The sequence below is a fragment of the Centrocercus urophasianus genome, unplaced genomic scaffold (assembly GCF_019232065.1).
Source record: "Centrocercus urophasianus isolate 14NV4802_14NV808 unplaced genomic scaffold, USGS_Curo_1.0 seq_13, whole genome shotgun sequence".
Taxonomy (NCBI): Eukaryota; Metazoa; Chordata; class Aves; order Galliformes; family Phasianidae; genus Centrocercus; species Centrocercus urophasianus.
In genome coordinates, this window is record NW_024884475.1 from 29,971,804 (window position 1) to 29,997,151 (window position 25,348).

At 41.3% G+C, this 25,348-nt stretch overlaps 1 protein-coding gene across 7 annotated transcripts in view; it reads left to right on the forward strand.

Annotated features, from left to right (window-relative positions):
- Positions 1-21,186: 21,186 nt before the first annotated feature.
- EMCN (endomucin) overlaps positions 21,187-25,348 on the forward strand; it is a 44,240-nt gene continuing 40,078 nt past the window's right edge. For all 7 annotated transcript variants that reach the window (XR_006167820.1, XR_006167819.1, XR_006167821.1 and 4 more), the window contains exon 1: positions 21,187-21,356. Coding sequence is in view for 4 of the 7 variants with exons in the window: in XM_042812782.1 (XP_042668716.1) it covers positions 21,296-21,356 (61 nt within the window). In the remaining 3 variants the exon portion in view is untranslated. The remainder of the gene's footprint in view (positions 21,357-25,348) is intronic.

Below are 25,348 nucleotides of genomic sequence, written 5' to 3' on the forward strand. Positions count from 1 at the left end.
AGAATTGTTTAGATGTGGTTTAGTAGGAGATATTCGTGATAAGTGGATGGTTGGACTATGTGATCTTGGAGGTCTTTTCCAACCTTGGGGATTCTAAGATTCTATGATCTTTAGCAGAGTTTTGTATTCTGAATGGAACAACTCTTAGATAGCACTGTTGTGGTCTGAATCCAAAAAGGATTTTACAATTACATCAGAATTCATTAAGACTATACTATTTATTATTAGTAGACTGTATTGCTTATTATTATCAGATTGTGATCTTTCTTTCTGCCTTGTATTTGAGCCCCAGTGATGATATTTTCTTCCCATACAACTACTTTCTAACTCATAATAACATGCAGGGTTAAATCATCTTTGGATACCAACTGTGGCATGCAGAGCAATCTATCTGCAGTGCTTTTAATTAGACTGGAGCTGTTTTGCATATCAAGTATATCCATTTGAATTTCAGCAGGAGGCAATGTAATTTAGATGCAAACACCATAAAGAAATATGGAACCCTCTGTTTTTAAACACACCGCTGAATGTAAATCACCACTCTTTGATATTAAGTACACAAGGCCTGAGCAATGGCGTGTTCTTGGGAACAATGATGGAGTTAAGCTGTGACAGTGTCACTTGAGTCCTCACTGAGGAGTGAGCATTCCCTCCCCTTTTCTCAGCAGGTCCCTGGTGCAGGTCATTTCCTGGGGGCTGGACGTAAGTGGGAATCCAGTCATTCTGCCTCTCTTTCCTTTCCATTCCGGTTTACTGTAATACAAAAAAAGAAAACAACAACAAATGAAAAACTGTCCTTCTAGCACACCCCAAAGCCCACCATCAGACCTAGTACATGCTGAGCCCTTGCATGAAAACCATACCAGCACTGCTGTGTGGCATACATTAGCTGCTCTCTTAATCATTAATTATGAAAACTTCTCCTTCTCATTTGCCATTTCCTTGCCAGGTTTGCAACAGAACAAACACAAAAGGTCTAAGGAAATACTGTGTTTAAATAAGCAAAAATGTGAAAGATGAAGGTGCTTCTTGGATTTCAGGTGTAGAGGTTCTGATCAGAGCAGCAGAGCAACCCAAACGGAGAAGTTTTCTCCCACGTAATTTTGTTTTCTTGATTTTTTTTCCAAATCATTAAATTCAATAAGGTAGTTTAATTAACAATTACACTGCTTAAGTTCACTCTGAAGAAATTTGAGTGAATTGAGTCTTCCCCTTCCTTCTACAGTGAATTAGTAATGTCAGGACTGTTCATTAAGTAAGAGGGAGCTAATTACTCTCAGAAGCAGATGAAGAGAAAATGAAACCTGAAATCGGAGCGGTAGCCCTAGGTAGCTCTTGGTTCTGGCTTCCTGCATGCTGCAATGGAGAAGGCAGCGTAAAGCCATAGAGTGCCATGCCAACAGTGACCATGCTTTCATTTCTTAAGTGATACCTTCACTTTTGCCAAAAAAACCCTCCACACCCAGCTCAGCCCACTGTGAGCAGCAGCAACACACTACAGCCTTCACTAAATGCTGGTGCCATCTGGTGTGGGCTGAAGGAATGAGCAACTTCTTCTCTTGCCCAACACTTTTTTTTTTTTTTTTTTAAAGAAATCATACCCCGCATTTTGATAGCCGTTGTGCTTCATTATGATTTAATGCCTATTACTCTCAGCAGGGTTACATCTGTCTGTGCGCTGAGCTCCAGCTGGGTGTTTCAAGCCATCCTTTTTGCACTCTGGCTGTGTGGAAAGTAGAACAGGAAGGAGCATGATGACAGCATGCTGCTTCCTGCTGAGGCAGGCATCCCTGGGACCATGTAGATCACAGCGCTTGCTTGCCCTGCTGTGCTTCCTGCTGCCGAGTGTCTGGTTAGTCCTGAACCACATAGGAGAAAGGCTCAGTTCACTTCTTCTCCATCAGTGACCCCATAGATAGTGGTGACATCACTGCCCTGTCTCCTATCCCTCCTGGCCATGGCACAAAAACTCCCACAAGGTGTGGATACATGCATAACATGGGCAGGGCCAAGGAAGAGGGACCCAAGACCCCTCCTAGCCACCCTTCTTCCTGCCACCCCTAGTCCTTAGCCAGCCGGCTGTGGAGAGGCTGCAGCAGGCCTTATGGGGTTCCTTGGGAAATGCTGGCTATAATTTCCATTCTTGGCACCATGGGCGTAGGTGGCTTCTCAGTTTTCTCAGGAAAGCAGGTTTTACACCTCCCTGCCTCACACTTGCTCGTGTCCCTCTTCATTCATCTTCTGAATTCTTTGTGTCACTTCAACCATACCTGACAGTGAGGCAAAGACATCAAAGATGAAAAATGACATGAAAATAGATGGTTCAGTAGAGGACAGAGACCTCCAAATAATGTCCCTTTGAAGGGAAATCAACACTGTAGATCCTGTACCTTGCATTTTCTGGTCCCCAGCCAGCATGTACTCTAGAGGTGGGCAGAGGGGAGCCTAGGCAGTGGGTCATGACAGTAAGAGGGATGGAGCATGGTGGAAGTGCATAATGGAGGGTTTGTGTTGGAGGAAATGAAAGTGTTGGACAGGTAGGGTAGGAGCACAGGAAATGGAAAAGGAGAGAGGGGAAAGACCCAAACCCTTGGAACACCAGCCTTAGTTAACACATTTGCTGGTACAATGGGTTATTTGTTCCATAGAGCTAGGCCACCTTTATTTCTTGCTTTCTTAAATGGAACATAGCTGAAATTCTACAGTTAAAAAAATTTAGTTATTGCTGTAGCTCCTTTTCCTCTTTACATCTGTTTCTTTCTTGTCTGAAAATTTACTGGCCTATCCACATTTTACAGATTTTTATTTGTTTGTTCTCGAGAATTATTTTTACTACCCAGACAATTTGGGATGTACCAGGAAGACAGGCAGTAGCATTGCTTTTATTTTGCCGACGGTTGTCATGATGGGTGGTGACAGCAGAATTTCCATCTACTGTGTAGATACTCCAGTTGTTTGAGTGTGACATGACCTTCAGATTAGATAATCACTGGCTGTTGTTTTTATCAGATCTGCCAGGAAAAAAAAATCACTTCCTTCAAAAACAAATCAGAATTCACAATTTTTCCCAGGGAAGCAGTATCTTTTGTGTAACAGGGAGATATTTTGGCGAATAAAATTCTTCTTCTATTATGTGTTTAAAGGGAGTAGAGTAAAATATGGCCTTGACATTTCTTAATGATGCTATGTACATGTGAAGCTTCACAAAACATGAGTTCCTGGAATTCTGCAGCTTTAGATAATTTAGACACATCTTTGTACTTCAGTTGCTTTTTAATCTTCTGGGCAATGTTATACAAGGAAAATATTTATTTCACAAAATAGTCAAAAGCCTGTCTTCATTCAGAGATTATTAGAATTCCTTTGTATGCAAAGGAAATATCCCTGTAGTTGCTGTCAGTGTTTTTGGAACAACAGCGCACTGTTTGCTTGGGTTGTGGCTAAGCCTTCTTTCTTTTGTATTGAACAATTTGGTGCACTATTTGTCAAAAAACAAGAGCTTAGCCAGTGCTTCTGAATGTTGTAGGCCCTCACAGACTGTAATCAAGCTGTGCCACAGTTTACTTTGGGGAGTATGTTTTAGCTGCCAAATACCATATTGACATCAGGAAGTCAGCCTTCCGCTACTGGAAACATGTGCTGTCAAGTGTAGCATTCCTAAGTAAATATGGAAGCAGAGATCATTGTTTATGGTCTACTTTTCATCTAGCTAAACCATTGTACCCTGGTGTCCAAAAGCAAAAAGGAGGTTCAGGGTTAAAAGTACACAAAACCACTTCTCCCTTCAGTTGACTTGGGGCCTGACAGACTCCTCTTGAAGGCTGCAAGCAGAGAGAATGTGCCTCTCTGCAGTGGGAAGCCATCCTAGAGACTTCTGTTTGCATTTGGAAGAAAGAAGCAATTTAGCAGCCATCTCAGGGTGATTTTGAATTGAGGCAGGCCAGGGCTGACCACCTGCCAGTACTCTGCATTGGGATTTGTGAAGGGTTACCAGAATGTTTATGAAAGGTTCTGGGTTTATGGCAATGGGACTGATGCTGCAACCCATGCACTGCTTACATATTAGTAACAGCCTTCTGCCTGACTTTCTGCACTATGAACTTCACTGAAATGTCTTTAAATTTCTGTGTGTGTGTATATGCAATGTAGTGATTTGTTAATACGAAGCGAACATACATTTGACATGGAGTATATCTTAAATGAGCATTACTTGAAACAATGCTTAATTTATCTAGCAGTGGCTCATTTCTTGCCCTTCAGCTCCCAGCAGCTTTTCCTGAGTAAAGAATGAGCAGAGCAAAGACCAAAATATGTTGCAGAAGGCAGTACACCTTTGTAATTATTCAAATACCAGCTTTGCTGGACACATCTCCCATCTGAGTCTACATATTCTATGTTTATTCAAGCTCTGGTACATCTGCCTCTGTTGCCAGAAGCACTTCCATTTAAATACACAAGGAGTTCAGTACAGAGAAATGTGCTGGTTGCATGTGGAACGGTAATTTCACTCACAGGAGTGCTATTTGATGCATTCATTTAATTGATCTAAAAGGACCCAACTTTGGCTGTGACAACCATGATGTCCCATGTAAGCATCTGATGATGGGAGAGAGCCCAGTGAGCTCAAGGCACAGAGCACAGCAATGTCAGAACTGCCCAAGTTACCACAAGCATCTCCCAGGAAGGAGAATGGGGATGATGCCACATTTCCTTGCTTTTCCTGCCACGATGGGCACTAGGTACACCCCAACTGATCTGGAAGATGTGGGATATTATTTCAGTTTGTATCAGGTTTTTACATCATTTGCTAACATCATTTCTTTCCTCAAGGAAGTAGTGTCTCATTGTGGCTACTGCGCTGTTTACGTCCCATCTGGGGATGTTGCAGACCATTCTTCAAAGGAAAGACTTTAACTTTTTCTTACTGAAAGTCTCTGTGCAAAATAACCTATCAAGTGTTCACATCTTGTGTTCAGCCATGCTGCTCTTGTTTTCATGTACTTATTCATTCATGCTTTTGTAAAAAGTTTTCATCATATATCTACATAATATATTTTATAGCAGTTTATTTTATATATTTAATACATATATATATGCTCATATCCATAAAAACATAAAACTATCAAAGCCCCTCCTTTGGTGGCAGTTACAGCCTGCACTACAGTAGGCATTCAATCCATTTCAAAGGTCCAATTAACCAGCTCTAGATACCCTGGCACTTCACAGCTCAGTTACGCCACAGTTTCTAGACAGTCTCATGAGGTAGCTGCTACAACTCTGTACAACCTGGTAAGTGCAGTGGGAGCCAGGGAGGCTGCATTTTAGTCATTATATTTTAAAAATGTCTGCTTTTTCTATGGAACTCACGTATACGCAGTCCTTTCTACTATACATCATGTACTGCCGTAGTCTGAGCTTTGGTTTAACATCCTTAAATCTCCTGCTTAATGGCAGGATGAAGAATAATGGTTTTTTGTCTGTCCTAGGAAGAAGGAATATCAAATGTATTACTTGTGGTGGAAGCATGCGTACTATGGGCATTACTATTGTAGAAATGACTTGAGATAATTATTAACTATGATTTATGCTTGTATGGCTGAAAAGAAAGAAAATCAATTAGTTCTGGCTATTACATAGCCCCAAGCTGGTAATATATAGGCAACAGATACTATCAGTACTTTTGGGATTGCCAATTATCTAACTTGGACAATACTAATGCTATTGAGACTCAATTCGGTTAGGAAAATTCCTTGAGAAGGTTTGGCATCTTTGATTTCAGAATGGAAGGGTTGCAAAAAGAAAATAGAAAGGAAAGAATGAAGCTTAACCACCATTTTAACTTAAAAATATGAATTTCAAATGGAGATATGGCATATTTCCATATGAAACATTTCTTTATTAAAAAGTTATCAATATGCTAATGTACACATTAACACAACGATAATGCACATTCTCTCTGCATGTGGTATCCCATCCTGATCCACTCGTAATGAGGAAAGTCAGTGGGATTTGGAAATGAGAGAGATAAGGAATCTCACCTTATAAAATATGTAAGTGATGGAATTGGAGCAGACAGAAATTGTATTGAGTAATTTAATTCAAGTTGTTTCAGTCTGGAATAAGAATAAGTTCCTGATCAGGAGCTGGGAGCTGCAGAAAGGAAAAATCCATATGGTTATAGAGTGCAGGTGCGTCTCTATGTCCTCCTCCAGACCTCCAGTGGCATCACCTTGATCCCTGCCACTCTGCAGATCCTGTGATGGACAGCAAGTTGATTTTGAATTTCAGATGTTCCTTCTTGCTGAGGCCACAGCTGTAGCTACCATTTACTTCTATAAACATAAAGACAAACTTGGTATATAGCTGGTTCCAGTAACTCAGGTAGTTATTTGGAGGAAAATATGTGGAAATAATACTTGAAAAGGAGATGTGGTCATAAATGCACAGAATTGCAGAGGACCAGAGGCACCATTCACCTATTCTGGCTTGGCAATTGCTATCTTATTCACAATACTGCTCCCAACATCTTTGTTTGCAGAATATTATGCCAAATGTTTTGGTTTTTTCCTTTGCTGTTTGATTGCTCTGTCTAAAAAAAGCCTTGAAGAGCTGCAGGGAGAAAATTCATTTTATCAGTTTTGTTTTGAAAGCTTTGGAAGAAAAAGCACAGGATTCCTGCGAAGCTGCAGGAATTCAAGGCTGAAGAGAAGAGGAATCAGGGAGAAAGCCTCACAGTTATGGATCAGTGTCTGGTTCGGATCACTGGATTTCAAAGGAAAAAGGTTTGCTGATTCTGCTGAGAGCTGAGCCATGTCTTTCTACTAGGTAGGGTGGCATTATGCTACTGCATGCCCAGAGATAAGGCTCTGAAATTAAATATGGATACAAGGCAATGTCTGGACAAGAACAGGTGAGGGATCCCATTCAAGAGAGGGCGAATATAACAGAGCAGATAGATCATTCTTGAGAGCAAGTGAAGTGTGTAGAAAGCTAAGGGCAGATCTAGGTTCTGTTAAACCCAGAAGCCGTTTTGCTGTGGCTCTTAATAGGGCAAGTACTAAAGAAACTAGAGGTTAGATTTTGCCTTTTCAATATGATTGAGAATATTCCATTGGCTTCACATAAGCAATGCCTCTCATTCTGTAACACAATGATTTGTCGATTTGTCTAGTGGATTTGGTTTGTGCAAAAACTTCTAAAACTGAAGAGCCAAGACATAAAGGGAACAATGAGATGAACTGAAACTGTGGAGCTGTTTTTAGCAATTGTATGTTAAAACTTCTATTTTGAAATTGTCTCCCTGAGCCATTATGTGGCTTTGTGAATGGCTTGGAGATAAAAAGCAGACCAAGGGTGGCATTTTCAGCAGGGTCTTGCTTACTTGGATTGCAAGTAAGCAATCCAATCCAGTGTTGGATTTCAACACTGACAGGGAAGGATAGTATCATATAGACAGAGCATAATGTAAACCAAAGCCCACTTGAAGCCCCCAGCCCAGAGAGATTTCTTCCCCAGTGCCAATTACTGTAGGCAAGAAATTTAAAGTAGGTCACCAGCTCTGTCATTTCCTTTCTCTGACTGTAGTGATACTTCTAATTACCTACACTATTCTGACCAGTAATAAAAAAAGCATTGGTAGTTAAATTCTCCTGCACAAGAAGCTTAAAATTTAGTCCAGCCACCTCAGATTGTTGCCATTGTCTTGCCATCACACAAACAGTCTAGGGCTTCCAAATACATGGGCCAAAACAGCCCAGTTCCAGTGTGCAGGAGACTCAAGAATGGAGGCACAGAGCCAGACTATGCAGCAACCTGTCAACTGGAACACAAGGATCCTGGTGTGGTTCATGGTCGCCCAGTGCCTTCTGAACACAACCTTGCCTTGTTTTTCTTAAGCAACTATTGGGGTCTAGTTGGACAAATCAGATTGACAACTGTTCAGGGCAGTTTCTAATACTCTTTCATTTACAATTTTGTAAGTATCACAAGGTCATTTAAGCCATGCACATGTTTGATTTCCCCCAGAATTATTTAAGTACGAAAGAAGGAAAAATAAAAGGAGAAATCAGGATTCTATAGCTGCTTGGAATATTAGCTTTCACATAGCAACACCCTAACAGGTGCCTTGGGTCTAACTGGAATAGGGGAAATCTCTTGGGAATCCAGGGCTCAGTGGGAGGCTGTTGCTGGGTTTATCTGCATTAGTAGATTAGAGACATCTTGGGGTAATCTTGTGTGACAGCCCATAGAATAGAATACCTTCAGTTGTATTTTAAACTTATGTTTTGTTATTTTGCATCTTGCTTTTGTAGTAGGGTTTTTGAGCTAGTCTTCAATCTCCTTGTTTCTCAGAATTTTGATAGAGACTTCTGTCAGATAGGCCATGGAAGGACGACAAGGCTGGCAGCCACATGACAGCAGTATGCCTATCTGTTGCAGAGGAATGTAGAGCGTGATTTTAAATGAGAAGAATTCCTTACAGAGAGCCCTGAAGCTTGCCAGGAGGCCTGGCGTACCCATGGAGGACAGTGCTTATGTCACTGTTGGTGGGCAATGAGCTGGGAGATCTGCCCCGTGCTGGGCACTACATGGCTGCAGAACACCATGTGCTTTCGTGTTGGCTTGTCCCATAAAGCTCTAACTGGGGATGGGAGGAAGGAAATCAATGAATCACCAGGAATATGCACAGCCCTTCCTGCTTTTTTTGAGAGAGGTTTCTTTAAGTCTCTGAGTAATGTAGAAATTAAAAACATAAGGCCCTGATAATTGCTGTGAAGCTGTGCTTTTTGCCCATCGTAGGTAGGGCGTTCCCACAAATCTAATCAGGTTTGCTTATATATCTTCCTTTGGTACCATATCAAACTGTTCTTTAACCTTCACAAAATTAGCCATGTTAACTAAGAAAAAAACTGATCCTGCATCTTACCTACTGCAGTGATTTCTTGCTAAGTTTTTATTGTCAGTTTGCTAACTTTGCTTTATCATCAAGGACAGTGAAACCAAAGCCAGGATGTGACCATCACTGAATTTGTGACCTGACACTTGCGTATGTGGCTATACACCAATCTCCCATGGGAAGCCCTTGAAAAGTGGTCTGCAAAGTGGCTGAGCTTTGCACTTGGCCACAAGTGTGCACTAAAATCTATGGAGCAGCTGTCCTGTGTATGGAAGAGCTCTTGAAAATACAGCTTCAACAGTGCATAGCATTAGTTCACTCAGATTACATTGTCTTGCATTGTACTCTTCCCCTCTGAATGTGCTGCATAGGATGGCTGTAAGCTTCTTCCTTGTGTAGTTTCAGTGTCCCTTTGGATCAGCTCCCTACCTCTCTACAACCAGCCAACAGTGTTTTCCTGCAGTTCACATTGAGATTTCACAGAGAGTGACCTACGTGCATTCCCTTAAGCATACAAGTCTTACATTAAATTCAATTATGGATTTCAGGAAGATCCTTTCTCTTTGTAAAATTATTCAAAAAAGGTCACTAAAATAAATCCGGATAGAAAATATGTAGTGTGTTCACTCTGAAGACTCCAGAGACAAAAGCTGCTGTCTGTAGGAAAAGAATTAAGATAAATCTATATTAGGTGATTTGAGAATAACCTAAAAGGACATTAAAAGGCTGTCCTAATTAAAATAAAAATCAGGTTCTTAAAGGGGCTAGCAAAATGGCTACAGTCTTCGTGTGTAGGGGAGGCTTAAGAAAATGAGTCATAATTACATTCCTATTTGAAAAGAGGACTTTCTAGGAATACAGTTACACATTTGGTTTTGATTTGTGCTGCTAGTCTGGCTCTAGCTTCTGCTGAAGATTCAGCTTAGGTTTTGATTTCAAGCGTAGTCATAGCCTGGGGTTATCCTTTCTGGACCTTGGAGGGCCTTGATGAGGAAAACAAAGCCCCTGTAGAGCTAACCAATTTGAATTGCTTGTTGTTACTTTTATCTTCCAACATCCCACAGGGCATCATGCTTACCAGTCAGACGGCAAAGAGAAATCCACATCCCCACCAGCAAAAGGCAGATAGTGCCGGGAGGCTCCAGCTGTAGAGCAAAATAGCAACAGTGAGATCTGGAGGTGAGATGGAAAATTAGACCCTTCCTGATGATTGTATTTGACCTAGAAGTAAAACTAACTGTGATTTAAAGTCCAGGTGCCCTTATTTGTCCTTGGCTGAGGGCAAGATTTGGGACTAGAAAGACTAAATTTATGTTCTAAACCCCCCATTTAGGTGCTGAAATAAACTGCTTTCCTAGAACCTGCTGGATGATTACCAGTAGCAAAGATCAAGCTACTAATCTTGGTAGCTAAAACAGATTTAGGAGCCTAACATTAGACATTTGAAGAATGCTAACAGAGAGTTTTAGCCCATTCCTGATTTATTTTTAAGGATTTTTTTCCAAGTGCAAGCACTGGACTCCATGGTTTTCCTAATGTCCTGTGCTATGAGAAACTGCTTGCAAAGCATTTGCCCTTGTATGACTACAGTCCAAGCTGCAAAGTTACACTGCAGTATTCGGAATGTGTGGGCTGGGGGCTGCCAGCTGCTCTCCCTGCTTCCATTGACCAAGAAAATTATATCCAGCAAAAAAAGAAAAAAAAAGAAAAAAGAAAAAAAAAAAAGGTAACAAGTGAATCAAACTGAAGGAGGGCTTTACCTGGGAAATTTAGGCCCAGGTTTTCCACAAATGAAGTAATTTTCCATGGTAACTGGAGAAAGAACATCAGCCAGCTACAGAAGTGTGAGAACCATCTTCATTTTTCATTCCCAGCCAACTATTTCTCTTGTTGTTTTTATGGTCTCTGAGAGAGTAACGTAACCTGTGAGACCTTGACTGCATAGGTTTGCCAGATATGGTTGGAGCCTACTCCAGGTAGGCATATATTGCATGTACCAGAATTGAGGAAAAACATACTTGTTAATAGTGCAGGTACAAAGGGGAGAAATTAATTTTGAATGTATAAAGATGCAGCAGAGGTGGGGGAGGAACAAACAACTGAAATAGAAATGCTTTTTGCAATGAAATGGAAGTCATGTCAAAAACAAGTCTTGCAGCACTGGAAGCGAGATAAAAAGAAATATGTTCAGCCAAATCCTGAGCTCTGTTGCATTACAGAAGGTGTAGGTTAGTGTAAGTGCCTTCTCTGTTAATTACTGTGACAGGTCTATTTGTAACAGGCTCCTCTTTTGTTGCTGCAGCAGCTGGGCATTAGTCAGGTCGTGTGTGGCTGTGACTGACAGCTGATGACTTTATGAGGAGCAGCTGAACCACAGGAGGGCAATGTTGGGTGCTTCGGTTGGCATGTAGATCATATCTGTCTTACCTGTTACAGCAAATGTGACGTATCTTCTTCATTCCATGCCCTGCTGCCTATGCTCACACATTTTCATGCACCGTGAAAGTCACAGGCAAAAGACTCAGCAAGCTGACACCTAATGCAAGTTTAAATCTGACGTGACAGAAACTTTCTGTTGTTGTTGGTATTGTTTCCAACTGTGAGTTCCATTCTGCACCATAAATTGGGCTAGTGCCCAATGAAAATAAAGATAACCCCTATTCCATGTTGTTCCCACTCTGAGAGATACTGATACGTATGGGAATGCAATATGAGGTCAGAGTAGGGTGCAGGAGATTCAAAGAAAACAGAAATACAGGACTGCCACTTACATGGGTCTGATTCTGTAAATATTCACACTTAACCACTTTGTATGTTGAAATACACAACTGAATGTAATAAGAATAATCAGTACACACTCAAGTATAGATTTGTTAGCCTGCCACTAAAGTAAGTGCAGAATAGATGCGAGCAGAATTTTCCACAGTAATCAGCTTTAATGCTTCTCACTGAAATTGATGGAAGACTTTTGGTTTTGGTATTTGTGTTTTGTTTTGTTTTATTTGTTTGTTTTAATTGACTGCACTGGGTGCAGAGTTAGGCTGTTCTAAATGTGTTTGAATAATCTGCCCTGTAAGTTTGGCATAAGAGCAGATCTGGTCTGGCTGAAAGCATAATTTTTAGCTAAATTCCATAGCAAATCCTGCTTACTTTCCAAAACATATACTAAAAGAATATATATAGCCAGCTCTGAAGCTGATCAAATGCTCCAAAAAATCCTCTATCAAATAAATCTTGCAACAAAAAGCAGAAAAACTCCTAAAACAGTCAACTTGACAAATAGTCTTCCATCAGCCCTACTGTGACTCAGTGTTTGAAGGATCAGAGGGAAAAAAGTTCATTTTAGAAGAGAGTATAAAATAAAAAATATGATCTGAATGAAGCATATTTCCAGGCCAGCAGCCCAGACTGGATAAAGACACCTCCCAGCCTTTGTTATTCCTGAAGGATTTCATGGCTCTTCCTGTTGATCTGTGGCAGGTGGCTTTGTGACTCACCCTAGGGTCTCCCAGCCAAGAGCAGAATCTCAGGGAAACAAAAGGCTTTTAAATGCAGATCACTTCCAAAGAACCAAGGAGCAGGAGCCCCAAAGGATGATGCAAAGGGTGATGTCCACAGAGTGCTCATTCAATGGAAGGATGCCACACAGGGGTTGGCTGTGGATCCATCAGTCAGGTGTTACTCCTCTTGCCCCTGGTGCATTGGTATTTCACTGAGACAGTGCTAATGTCTAGATATTACATCCTGAAGCACCTGCCTCCTTTTCAGTACTTCCTCCTTTCAATTACCAATCTAATTCAAGCAGTCCTGGTTACACATCAGACCTAAGCATGTCATTATATTCACTGTTCCCAGCAGTTGTAAGCTATGTTCAAACAGCTTCCTGTAAGGAAGGCTCTGTTGTGCAATGAAGGTGACAGAAAAGGGATTTTAACCATTGCTTTTAGATGATTCCAAGGACAGTAATGCTCCTTGCCTCCAGCCAGGCTATTCCAACAGAAGAAAGTTAGATGAAGACAATGTGCCACTGTTTTATTGAATGCTTACTTCCTTCATGAATGTGATTAGACCACTCAGCCTGGCACTGCAGCTTGTGCACTGCACTGTCGCAGCTCTGCCATTATTCCTCCTTTCTTCGCCCATCAGGAAACAAGAACAGCTGGTCCATAGGCACAACCAGCATCTATCTGCTATTTCCAGTGCTTGTTGAACATGAAAATAAATCAGTTGCTTTGGCGTCCAAAGCATTGAATGTCAGAACATAACTCACTTGAGTTGTTGGAGTTTTACTTTTCAGCTGAACCAGGGGAATGAGCAGTCTCCTAACCTGATGTGTGGGGACACAGAAGGTAAGCTTTTTTTTATAAACTGATTTCTGTGTAGCCATTTTCTGATCACATCCCAAGCAATTTGCATAGGCCTTAACTCCAAATCGGCATTTTTGAATGTTGAACTGGGATTACGTGTCGTAAATACCCATGTAATTAGAGTCCCGAAGCATAGTTTTATAACTCAAGAAAACTCAAGAAATATATATGTCAGAACAGACCATAAAGCTAACTTTAAAAGGTGATGGGTCTAACATGTAGCAGTTGAATATCAAGCTTTTGGTTAGCATTTTCCATTGCTTCTGAGCAGTCCTAAGTACAGTACAAGTTGGCATGGAATGCTGGTAGTCCATTTTGTCTCTTATTTTTTTCTTAAGCAAATTTACAAAATGTTTTAATCTTATCTCAGCTGTCTGAAACAAAAATTTAGATAGATATAAATGTTGTGCATTTTCCTTTTACATGAGGGTGATCTGCAATATCAGCTTTTAGCAGGTGCCCAGATTCTATTATTTTCAACTGGCTACTTGCTGATTAACTGTTACATGCTGTGGAAAGCACTGAATCCCTCCTGTATTTCTGAACAAATCAGGAATTGAAAGCACAGAAAACAAGAAAATATTTATGAGATCTGTAGAGATCTGCAGATATGCACTCTGCGAGGAAGCTGAGATGCTGGGGTGATATTTTGGCGTACCATACAGTGATTTTGTCCCCTTTTCTTGGTGGTTCAGTTTCCTTATTATCAGATCTAACTTCAGACTGGACATGTATTGTATTTCACATATGTCAGAAAACGTCTGCCAGCAGGGCTTGCCCCGATGGCAACAACAGGATGTCTGAAATACAGCAAAGGACTGAAAGCTGGGGGCAGGCACTGTGAAGCAACTACAGTACCGTACTGTGTATGATGAGAAAGCCATGCAGAGTCCAAGCCTGGAAGTACCAAAGGTGCAGGAGATGGTGGGTGGATGGAAAGAAGTACAAGGACGATCACTGAGCAGAGAGAAAATATCCTGAGACTGTGGCTCTGTGCAGCAAAGCATCTCCCAGGCATTGGCTTGGAGCGTGAGTTGGTCTCGGGTTCATTGTATATGAATTCTGACTCATCTGGAGCCAGCGTGCTCCCCGTCTGCCCCACATAAAATCCTGTGGTGTCCGTTCTTCAGGCCCACATCTTCACCCTTGGAGCTCCCTGGGCCCCGTGAGAAGCAGATTATAACCCCAGATCTCACAACAGTGGTGAACCAAAACAGAACAGGGCAATGAGGAACCTGAGCACTTTATTTTCCCAGTAATTCCTTTAAGGAGTGGATGAAAACATGGGTTTGTAGCAGATGCTGGGATACTGGCATGGTGTTGTTTGCCAACAAAGCCATAAATACTGTGTTGTGTTTAGTACAATGTGCTCTTTACAATCAGATACTTTACAATGCTCTAAGATGCTTTCTTTCTGATACTAGCAGTCTGAAAACTAATGCAGGACTGACAAGAAACCTGAAGCATTTTTCCACTACTTGTGCAAAGAAAGCCAAATGGAAAGGGAGAAGCCATTGAAAAACTCAGGTTGGCAGAAGACTGATGCCCTTCAACGTCATGCACGGGAAGGTTGAGTATAGCTGGGACAGAAACACCTCTTGCTTCTCAGTGTTGAGGTCTGCTGCATATTCTTTAGCCTGGCTCAAGAAGGATTACAACAGCAAAGACAAAGTACATATTTTGGTAGATAGTGGCTAGATTTATTCAGGCTTTTGGAAAATTAAAGTCTGGTTCAGATGCATACTTCTGTTTTGTTTTTTTTCTGAGACAGTCAACAGTGTAATCACTTCATGTGTTCTGAATAACATGAGAACCTCAGACTGACTCACTGTTTCCTATTTCACTAGCTTGGGACAGGATGCGAAGCTTATAAACACACTCTGCATGTCTCTATATGACACGAAGGTCCTTGCTCAAGTTTACAAGCCCACGTTGTTTCAAATCCCTAAAACAACTCTGTGGTCTCTCCCATACATAAGCAGCTTCCTTTTCTCTATCACTGTGTTTGTGCCTAAGATTCTATCTGACTGGGGAGATAGAAATATCTGCATGTCAGTAACTCAAAAAAAGAGAAGGAATGTGGATCTCAAACTGAATATTAGAAGAACCCTTGTGTAGGAGCACTCTGCAATTCTGTTGCAGAGGACTCCTCACCAGGAGTTGCAGAGTTCACAAAGTCAAGGGACAACCACAGCCAACAAAAACACCCAAAAGCAACTTTTACATACACTAGTGAGACCTGAGCTATTGCTCAAGACAAGAACCAGCAAATCAGGTTGTAGGAAAAATGCTAAGTCACAGCATAAAACAGTGACTGAGCACCTGGTGGGAAGGCAGGGCCAACCTAAGGGAGCTCAGGTGCATGCAATATATCTGAGTGACAAGAAGGAGTGGAGCCAGGATCCACCCCTTTCCAGATCTCATTTAGGGGTTGGTAGTGGAGATGTGGGTATCTTGCTGGGTGATCTCTGTGTACCTGAAGCCTTCTGAAGGTAAGCAGCTTTCTTTATTTCTGTGTCTATGGTTGTTGCATTTGAACAAACCCTCACTTGCTGCAGCCTGGAACCTTGCTATTCTGCTATCATTGTATTCTGTTATTATTGCTGTGCTTTCAGTTGTGTCATACAGGTATAGGGTAAACCGGTGTCCTTCCACTAAAATAAATTGTCCTCTGGCTTGGAAAAATAAGAATAGTGCATGAAAGATGCATAAGTGTCAGGAGTCTGTGAAATAAACTGTGACTGAATGGAAATGCGGTTTTGTGGATCAGGATGACAAAAAGAGTGAGCGAAGAGTGCCCATTCTATCTTATGCTTTGCTGGTAGCACAGATAGGGGTGCGCAGCAAGAGCTACAGAGGAAGCTTGTGCATGCAGGTCTGCTACGTGTTTTGATGGTATGTCTTAGTTTTAGCTGGCATGGAATTATTTTCTTCAGTGTGTCTGGTATGATGCTATGTTTTGTTTCTAGAAGGAAAACAATGTTGATAACTCTGATGTTTATAATTTCTGCTAAGCAGTCACATAGAACCAAGGCCATTCTCAGAAAAGGGCCCAAGGAGCTGAGAAGAAACAGAACTAGTATGTTTGATTTAAGCTGGTCAAAGGGATAGTCTATCCCATATCATATCATGTAGAAGGAGTTTTGAAGGTTGTGTTCATCTCTCTCTTCCATTGCTTGGGGGCTAGCTGGACATCAGTTGGGAATGGTGAGCAATTTCTTGTTATATACATGCAATATTCATATACACACACCTATGTATATACATACTCATAACCTGTTATCCTTTTTCTTTTCTCAATCTTAGTAAGTAGTTCTATCTTAACCCACGAGTTCTACTTTATTTCCTGATTCCCTTCCCCATCCCACTGGGAAACAAAGACTGAGTGAATGACCGCATGGTGTTCAGCCACATGCTGGATTAAACCACAACACAGTGACATGTGTCAGTTGAATACATGTGAATCACAAGAACAACATCATCTGAGATCTGGCACTCTGGCAGAGTGGCAGCTACAATCCTACGAATATGTTCCTGGCTTGTATCTGTTGCAAGTGAATAAACATTGAGCTAGTTCCTTCAAGCATGTTTTCATTCCCCTTAGTACATCAATAGAGTTTCAGGTATGAAAGAAGAGGAAAAATGTGCTTTGCAGTAATGAAAATCCTTACAGCCTATGGGTTTTGGAGGGGGGGGGGAAATCTAGAAAGCAAACCAAAAAACCCTCATCAATACCCAAGCCTCATAGTTGGAGTTGAAGTAATTGCATTAGCTCTGGCCTTGAATACATCTCTTGTGAAAAGTGTACTGAACCTGGGCTAAATGTGTTTTGGTCTTTAATGCCTACATAAAGGCGTCCAGGCACTTAGAGATTTAGTGATATTTTTCACATTAGTAGCTGGCTGTGAATCAAATAAATAAGTGACGTTTAGGCATTTCTGTGCTACAAAGAAAAGGTGGCTATCTTCCTTGCTAAGCACTTGAGCGCATTTGCAAACATGATCTTTAGTGTTCTTAATATTATTGTGTGCAGAGGCAGTTGGGCACTGACTCTTCTATTCCCTGAAAAGTTCCAGTACTTTCAGAAATGATTCAGAACAAAACATCTACATTTTAAAATGTCCCCCAGCATGAATTTTGTAAGTAACTTCTATATGTTATAATGTCTTGGTTTAGAGCTGCTATATTCAAATTCTTTAGCGTTCTACTTTACATTCAAATTTTAATGTTTGAAGTAGATGGAAACAATATTTTGATGTTTTTTTTTTTTTTTTTTTTTTTTTTTCAATGGGAAGTGTAACTAAGCAATGTATTTCTATGCTGTTCACAGCCTTATTTTTCAACATAAATGAATCCTCCTCATTGGAGTTCAAACAAACACAGATAAGTAATAGGTAAGCCAGAAGTAATTTCTGGTAAAAGTATCCTTACTTAAATACTCTTGCTGAAACACATATGTAGGAAAAAAAATTGAGTTTTTTTTTTTTTTTTTTAATCATTCTGCTTCAATGAACCATTGGTGGAAGGAATAGTGAGTATCACTTGGAAAAGGCTGGCACAAACTTGGTCACTGTTTTTACAATATAGAAAGTCATTAAAGACTATGTATCTTTTTATTTTTGCTTTTCTAAAAACATAGACTAGCATACTCTTTGTTCCCACATTGGAAACTTCTCACAGCCCAAAGCAAGGCAACGCAGCTATCTGTATCATTTCTTGTTTTATGCTGCCATGCTTTAAGAATATTGAAGAACATGTGAAACTTTTACACTTTCCAAATCTGAAGGGGATTATTTGAACCTCAAAGGAGTACTGTGCAGAAGAAAGTCATATTTTGCTGCAAGCAATGTGAGCTAAGAAAGAATATATAAATACAGCCTGAGACCAATAAATCTGTAACTGCGAATACATGGTGGCAGTAAATGGTTTCCCTTTAATGATGAAATAACACGCTGGCAAAAATAAATATATAACTTGGGCTACCCAGCAATTACTGGACTATGAAATACTGAGGCTTTGGAACAGAGAGCCCTTTCATTCTCTAGAGTGCACTTTGGCCCCATTTCAAGTGTTCTTCTGCAACTATGAGGGCTAAAATCTTACTTGAACAAGAGTGGAAACTGAGACTGTCACACAGCCACTTGCTCTGGAGCTCTAAGTGGAACTTCAGATAGTTCAGAACTGATACTATAGTTGGCAGCATTACTGATGACCAAATCTCTCTTTATAAAATAAAGCACACATTGGCACTGAAGGTACATTTCTTGGTTTGAAGAAAGAAAGAAAAATATTTATTCAATAAAGAAAAACTTATTGGCTGATAGAGAGGAAAAGAGAAGGTTTTTTCATTGGACACATAGAGGAATGCTCTCTTGCTGCAATGATTTCTGGAACATTTTGAAACCCTAAGTGATTCCTTTTTAATAAAACAAATGTTTCCTTTGACAAGGGAGATGAGACTCTCTTCTTAAGCTCAGAAACTACAACTTAGCTTTGGCTAGGGTTTTTCTTTCAGTGCCATTTCATCTGTTCCCCTCCTATCCCAGTTTTTCCTTCCTGTTCATGCTGCTGCTCATCCTACCAAGTTTGACCTAGCAAATGCTGGCTGCCTTTACTGCTGATGTTGTGGATCACAGTTGTCTTAAGTTGCCTTAGGACTCTCTGTAGTGCAACTCAAATTTTTATATATGGCATCAGGCAGAGAGACATGGTCCTTTCTCCTTCTTTCCCTTCCATCCATTCAGGTGCCTACAGTATATGCATCTTCTGCAGAGCTGTGACACACCATACTCTCTCTGACTTCACCAAATTACAGGTAACCACCACCATCATCAGTACTTTGAGGAATCCTTTGGATACTGCTGCTCAGCATGAACAGCACTGAATCAAATCAATGTTCTCCTGGGCATTCAGTTTCTCTGGGCCTCAGAAAAACAAGGAAGGCATCCTTTCTTCAGGCTTCTTTGATGATTTTTTTTTTTATTATTATTTTTATTTTTAATTTTTTTTTTACTAAGGAAGTTTTGTTTCAGTCAATAAGATAATATTTCTTTATGTATTGTTTCTTAGAAAGAAATTCCAGGTTGCAGTTCAACAATGCAGGAAGAATTCTTATCGCACTGGAACCATTGCTAAACTGGGATGATTCGCTCTCCAAGATCTTAATTATTTTTGTGACTGAAGGCTTTCTGCTGCACTGGCTGCTGTTTTCTGGGCCAATCTAACTTCATGTCCTATGCTGGCATAAAACAAGTGTAAGAACAGAAAGCTGGCAACAACTTCCTGCTGTATGCTCTGACCCACTTGATGAGAATGTCATAATGTGGTCCACCTTCATTCTGAGTAAAAATTTGTATTACTGTGAGATCCTTTCCAATGATGGAGAAAATGCAGCCCTCTTAAGGAGAACTTACAGGTTTGCATCTCCCATAACAGCTAACAGATAAGCCTGTCCAAGTGAATTCACAGCAATTCACTGTCTGCCACTAGCTTTCTACTGGTCACCAGCTTCTGTCACCTGCAATAGGCAGAGGATATGTCATAGCTTTAAGATATAGAAATGAAATTTAACTAGACGAAAGTTATTCCATACAGACTGCTGATCTGCTGCTGTTTTCCTCGTCACATGAATCAAACAGCACTGTTGGAAGCACTAGCTGAGCTCCTAGGAGTTCCTGCACGTGAATCTCTTCCAAAACTTCCCCTTTTTGTGAGTAGGAGTCATGAGGAAAAAGAATGTCTTAATTACTGCAGTAGTTAGGGTTGATTATTTAATGAGTCAGGCGGTTTATGAGGTCAGTTTTTCCTCTTAATTTTCCTGAGAACTGGGGAGAGGGACATGAGTAAACGTACTGCATCACCCTCTCATCAGGTGTGAGGCTTTGTGATTGTCATCAGCCGTATAAAACAGTTAGGGTGTAGAGTATAAGAGCATTGCAAGACAGTGTTGTGACTTTTACTTTGGAGCTCTGTATGGGTACCCTCCACCCCCTCCAGCGAAAGGGCTGTGGGAAGTTGGGATGCTGCTGTTTTTCAGATCAGCTGGGATTACCTGAGATAAAGGCTCCAGACCTCTGCTGACCTCTCAGGTGGATCCTCCTCTGGAGGCCATGTCCTCAGCACAGCAAGTTAGCATTGCAAATACCTCTCCAGAAGGATATAAAATTCTTTCCTTTGCTAGTGGACCAGAATCGGGGAGAAAGATGCTCCCGTTGCTTCAGCTACATGACATGATACAGCCAAGCATAACTCAAGTAACTTCAAATGGATATTTCATGCTGGAACTAAGGAAGACTGCTGTGAATGTGGGTGAGTTTTCCCCTTGTGTGCTTGCAGGACAAATTACCATCCACTGAAGACCTCATGCCAGAGAGTTTGGACTCCCATCAGTCAAAGCTATTCCAGGGACAGTGGGGGGCCTAACATCAGATGCAGAACCTGTTCACACCAGGCGTATTGCTGGGGCTGTGTCCCCAAACCCATGCTGATGTCCCCTGGGGACAGCACCTCTCAGGGGGACATGCTCTGTTGACTCTGATCTTTCCCAAAGCCACTGGATAGTACACAAGAGGAGCCGGTGGGGGCTCCTGCTGCTCACTTCACCCCTCCATCCCTGACTGCCTTATTCCCAACACCCAGGCTGCCTTGCTGTTACTGGATGTCCCTTTAAAGTACCCCCAGATGTGGTGTGAAAGACAGTGATGTATAGCCTATTCTAAAGAAAGATCTACCTCTGTTCAGAAACTTCCCTGACCTCTTGGCCGAAGAAGAACAAAATAACGTATTAACAAAAACACAGTTTGCTGCCAAAGAAAAGGAGTTCCTGTAAGGACTGAAACAATAAATCTCCTCCGTGCTGAACTCCCAGAGGGAGTATGCTGTGTTTCCTCCTGTTCTTTATCAAAGTCCCCAAAATAAGCAGGAATGGGCAGTGACTAGGCACAGTCTCCATGGAGTAATTAGGGCCCACGGCAGTGCACAGGAGCACTCCCTGCCCAGCTGTTTGCAGGATAGCTGCCGGCCATCACCCAGCATGGAGCTCCTGAGGACTGTCTGCCTCCTCCTTGCTGCACTCTGTACCTGCGCTCTGGGTCGTAAGTTTTTGGTCGTTTTTCAGCTCAGCTTGTCAGTGTTTTGCAAGCAGAGGCTGAGCTGGCAGGAGTTGTGGGTGGTTTTTGTTCAGAGCTTTTTGGGAGCTCGGGGTTTTTTTTTGTTTTGTTTTGTTTTTTTACTGTAATGCAGTGACTGAAGGGCCATGTGCTGGAGTAGAAGGCACTTGCTGGTAGCTGAGCTGTGTATGAAAGAGAACTTTCCCGCCATTGTACTTCTGGTGACAGCTTCCTTTCTGGGCATCATGGACCTAGCTCCTCAGTCTGAGAGGAGTTAAAAGCAGTGTATTAACTAGTCTTCTCTGTTCTGTTTTCCTTTGCTGAACTGAAGCATCTGCTGTAGAGGGGGCTTAAAGAGGAGGGGGTTGAAATGTCAGGTTTTGGGAACGCTGCTTTTGCAGATCATGCCTATCTTGGTGGACATCTCTGGCTCTGTACTAGCAGTAGTTTTGGCTAAGGGTCATTCTTGGGAACATGCTTGGATTTACTCTCAAAGAAATGGGGTCTTACGGCATTTATCATGTGCTAAATAATAAGGGATGAAAGCCTGAGGGCAATACTAGTAATCGAGTGTGGTACCTTTTAGAAGTGCAGATTGAACCAAGCCTGTCTGTGTTCGCATGGTCACTGAACTGCTACTTGCACTGTTGGTCAGCTGAGAGATGTTGCTTTTAAGCTTTAACTAGTAAATCCTGGAAGGGTGAGAGAAACAGTAACAATGATGAAAGTCTATTATCATCTTCGTCAAAAGATGCTTTTTAAGTCAAACCTGCATTCTAACCATGCTTTCATTTGCCAACCCTGTGGTGTGCACATGCATAACCAGAGTCGTACATTGCCTCTAAATGATTTTGTGAGTCAGAAGGTAAAAATAACACCAGGTTAACTGCTCAGTTAATGAACTTCTGCTCAGATGATGTGGTGAAATCCAGTTAGGTTATGTCACTGTCTAGGCTTATCACTGTTAGGAAAAAAAAAAATATATATATATATATATCAGTGCTTGAGATTAAAAATAACATAATTGCAGAGAAAGAAATGCTTCTAAAACTATGCTAAGTAAATATGAGTCCTGAAAGTCTGCACTGAGATACTATATTTTCTCTGTCTGCTACTCCCAGTAAAAATAGCCTTCCTGTCATTGTTAAATCTTTAATTTCACAACTTCTGAAAAGCAAAGCCGAGCTGGATCAAAAGGAATGTATATAAGACAAGAGTCCATAAAGTTTATTGGAAGGCAGCACACACGGGTGGGAGGAACTCTGTCAGTTTTACACAACTCTTTCTTTAAAAAGGATTTTCTCTCCTCTGTGTGGTATGAGTGGGGCAGAAACGATGATGGTGAATAAGCAGATTTCCCATAGGGTATGTTTGCTCTGAAGCTTTGTACTCCACTCAATTTTGATTCTCTAGAAATGTTTATTTAAGAGTTTTATTGCAAGACAATAGTAATAGTTCTGTTGGTAAACTCACAAAAGGAAATCAAAAATACATGTTTGGCTATGTGTCTCCGCATCGTTCAAGTAAAAGAATACGATCTGGTCAAAAGTCCTTCTTTGTGCCATCACTAGCACTGAATAATGAAAGCAGCCTGGACTTTTTCAGTTTGTTACCTGGTAACACAGAAACAGTTTTATGCAGTTTTATTGTCTAATTTATCCAGTTGGGCGGGCCAAAATTATTGGATTTCCATGATTTGTGATCACTGAGGTATTCTGTAGATCTGAGCTGCAACTGTGGGACCTGATTATCTGGAAAAAGGATGGCTCACAAGGAGGCTGACACCAGCCTCCTGTGTGTGCAGTCTCCCTGTTCTGAGCAGCAGCAAGGCATTGCTCCAGTTGCTTAGGAACACCTTTAGAATTTGAAAATTGTGCTCAGTAAAAGGAGGAGGAAAAAAAAAAAAAAAAAAGAGAGAGAAGGTCAGATCACACTCATTTTAATACTCTGTCTCCCAGGCTTGGGAGCAGTTTATCTCAAACTTTGCCAAGATGAACAGCATGTGTATTTGCATCCTTTTCAGACAAAACACTTGAGCTGCCTGTCTTTGCATCATCTGCAAGCCATGCAGAGGTGGTTCAGAGTATTTCCATTGTGTTTAGTAAAGGCTGTGCCCAGGCTTCTGTACGGCTTCTGAATCTTATGCCTTGCCTTCAACCTGAGTGTGGGTAGGGCTTTCTTGATAATTTTCTAACTCACCTTGGAAGGTTGCATCTTCAGAGTCCCTCTGTGAAGGTGAAATCTACCCTCTGCCAGTATGTTACTGGAGCTGATTTGTGTATACATAAGGAGACTAAGGGCCTTCTGACACCCTCTTCCTTCTCCCTGGGCTTTTCCCCATCTTCAAAAGCAAAATGATGCACTGTAAGCAGGATTTCTTTCCTGATCATCTCAAGATGCCCTGTTCCAACATATTGCCCTCCATTTTTCCCTGCTCCAAAATGCATTTCAAATAGAAATACTTTTAGGATCAGTTCAGGGCATTTCCAGCTTTAAACAACAAAGCATTAGAATGGGGCTTAATTGCCAAAGGTCAGTGACCAGATAAAGAAGCTTATCTCCCTTTGTGATGCATTCGTAGTACAACACAGTTTCCTTCCAGCTGGGGCATCCAGGTTTCTCTCCTACACAGATGACAGCAGAAAATATAAGGCTAGTGCTCATCTTAGCATCAGCCTGGAGGTGTTCAGGTTCTGCACACTGCAACATGCTGTCTGGCATTGTGGATGCGCCATGGATGAGCCTATTAATGTCTGATTAGTGACCCCTGTTGATGGTGAGCAGTACCCTTGCTACCCGCAAAACTGATGGCACTATGAAATAAAACAAAGGCACTTTTCACTTTGGGAGCAAGACTTGGCATGGGGATTCTGGAGCTGCTCCTTAAACTGTGGAACAGCCCTGAGCTAGGCACTTCCCAACTCCTTTCCTGTTAGGGGATGCTGTAGTTCCTGGGGTATCACCCTGACCCCATCACACTCTGGTTATGACAGCCCAAGGGAAGTCCCACCAGAGCAGGGTTCCTGTAGCAAGAACATGCGTTTGCAGTTGCCTGAACTCAGTGTTAACTAGAGGAGATGGGTAGCCTTCCCTTTTCCACCTCAGCTCACATGTCAGCAAGTCCTTTAAAAAAAAAAAAAAAAAAAAAAATTCTGTACTTAGTTAACAATTTTGAGCAACTAGAGTTCCTGAGCAGAGTTCCCCACTCTCTGGTTATTGTTTGTGGCTGTGCTGTGGGGGAGACAAAAAGTGTGCAGGCTGTCACAGTCAGATCGCGCTTATCTCTGAAAGTGTGAGAAATGTGAATAGGGTTTAGATAGACAGCTGCCTTTTCATGCTGGAACCCAAACTTGAATGTCTTGAGAGTTTGCCTGTTGTGGAGGAAAAAATTAAAAGTCTTTGAGGTATGTCCATCACTTCTAGCAGTCTGCAAAGAAAACCATGTGTTCTAGTCCCAAACCTGAATGCAAGTTTGCTGCATTTACTGAGGAGATGAGCAGATGGCTTAAAGCCTGCTTGGTAAGAAGAGAGTGATTTGCAGCAAAAATAAATAGCAACTGATAGTGAAGGGCACGTTGCCCACAGCATTCAGCTGCAAACCTGGATGCATAACGCTATATAACAGACTCAACAATGGTCTTCTCATCTGAAAATGTACTAGTATGTTTTCTTTTTTGTTTAGCTGTTTCTTTCATCTGAATTAGCAACAATTCTCAGTCTTTTCAAATAAGGATAAAAGATTTGCTGAAGCTTGTATTTTGTCTTGTTTTTCTACATAGGAAAGGACCTTGATTTTTGTCTCCATTTTTATTTATTTATTTATTTATCTAATATGTATTTGGATCCTGTGTGGAAAAACCTGCAAAAACACCAATGAAAAATAATCTTTACAAAATGTTCAACCTGAGGAAGGAAGCACTTTGGACTGGTACCTCTTGGTAGCCAGATCAACATCCCAGTCCAAAGGAAAGTCAATT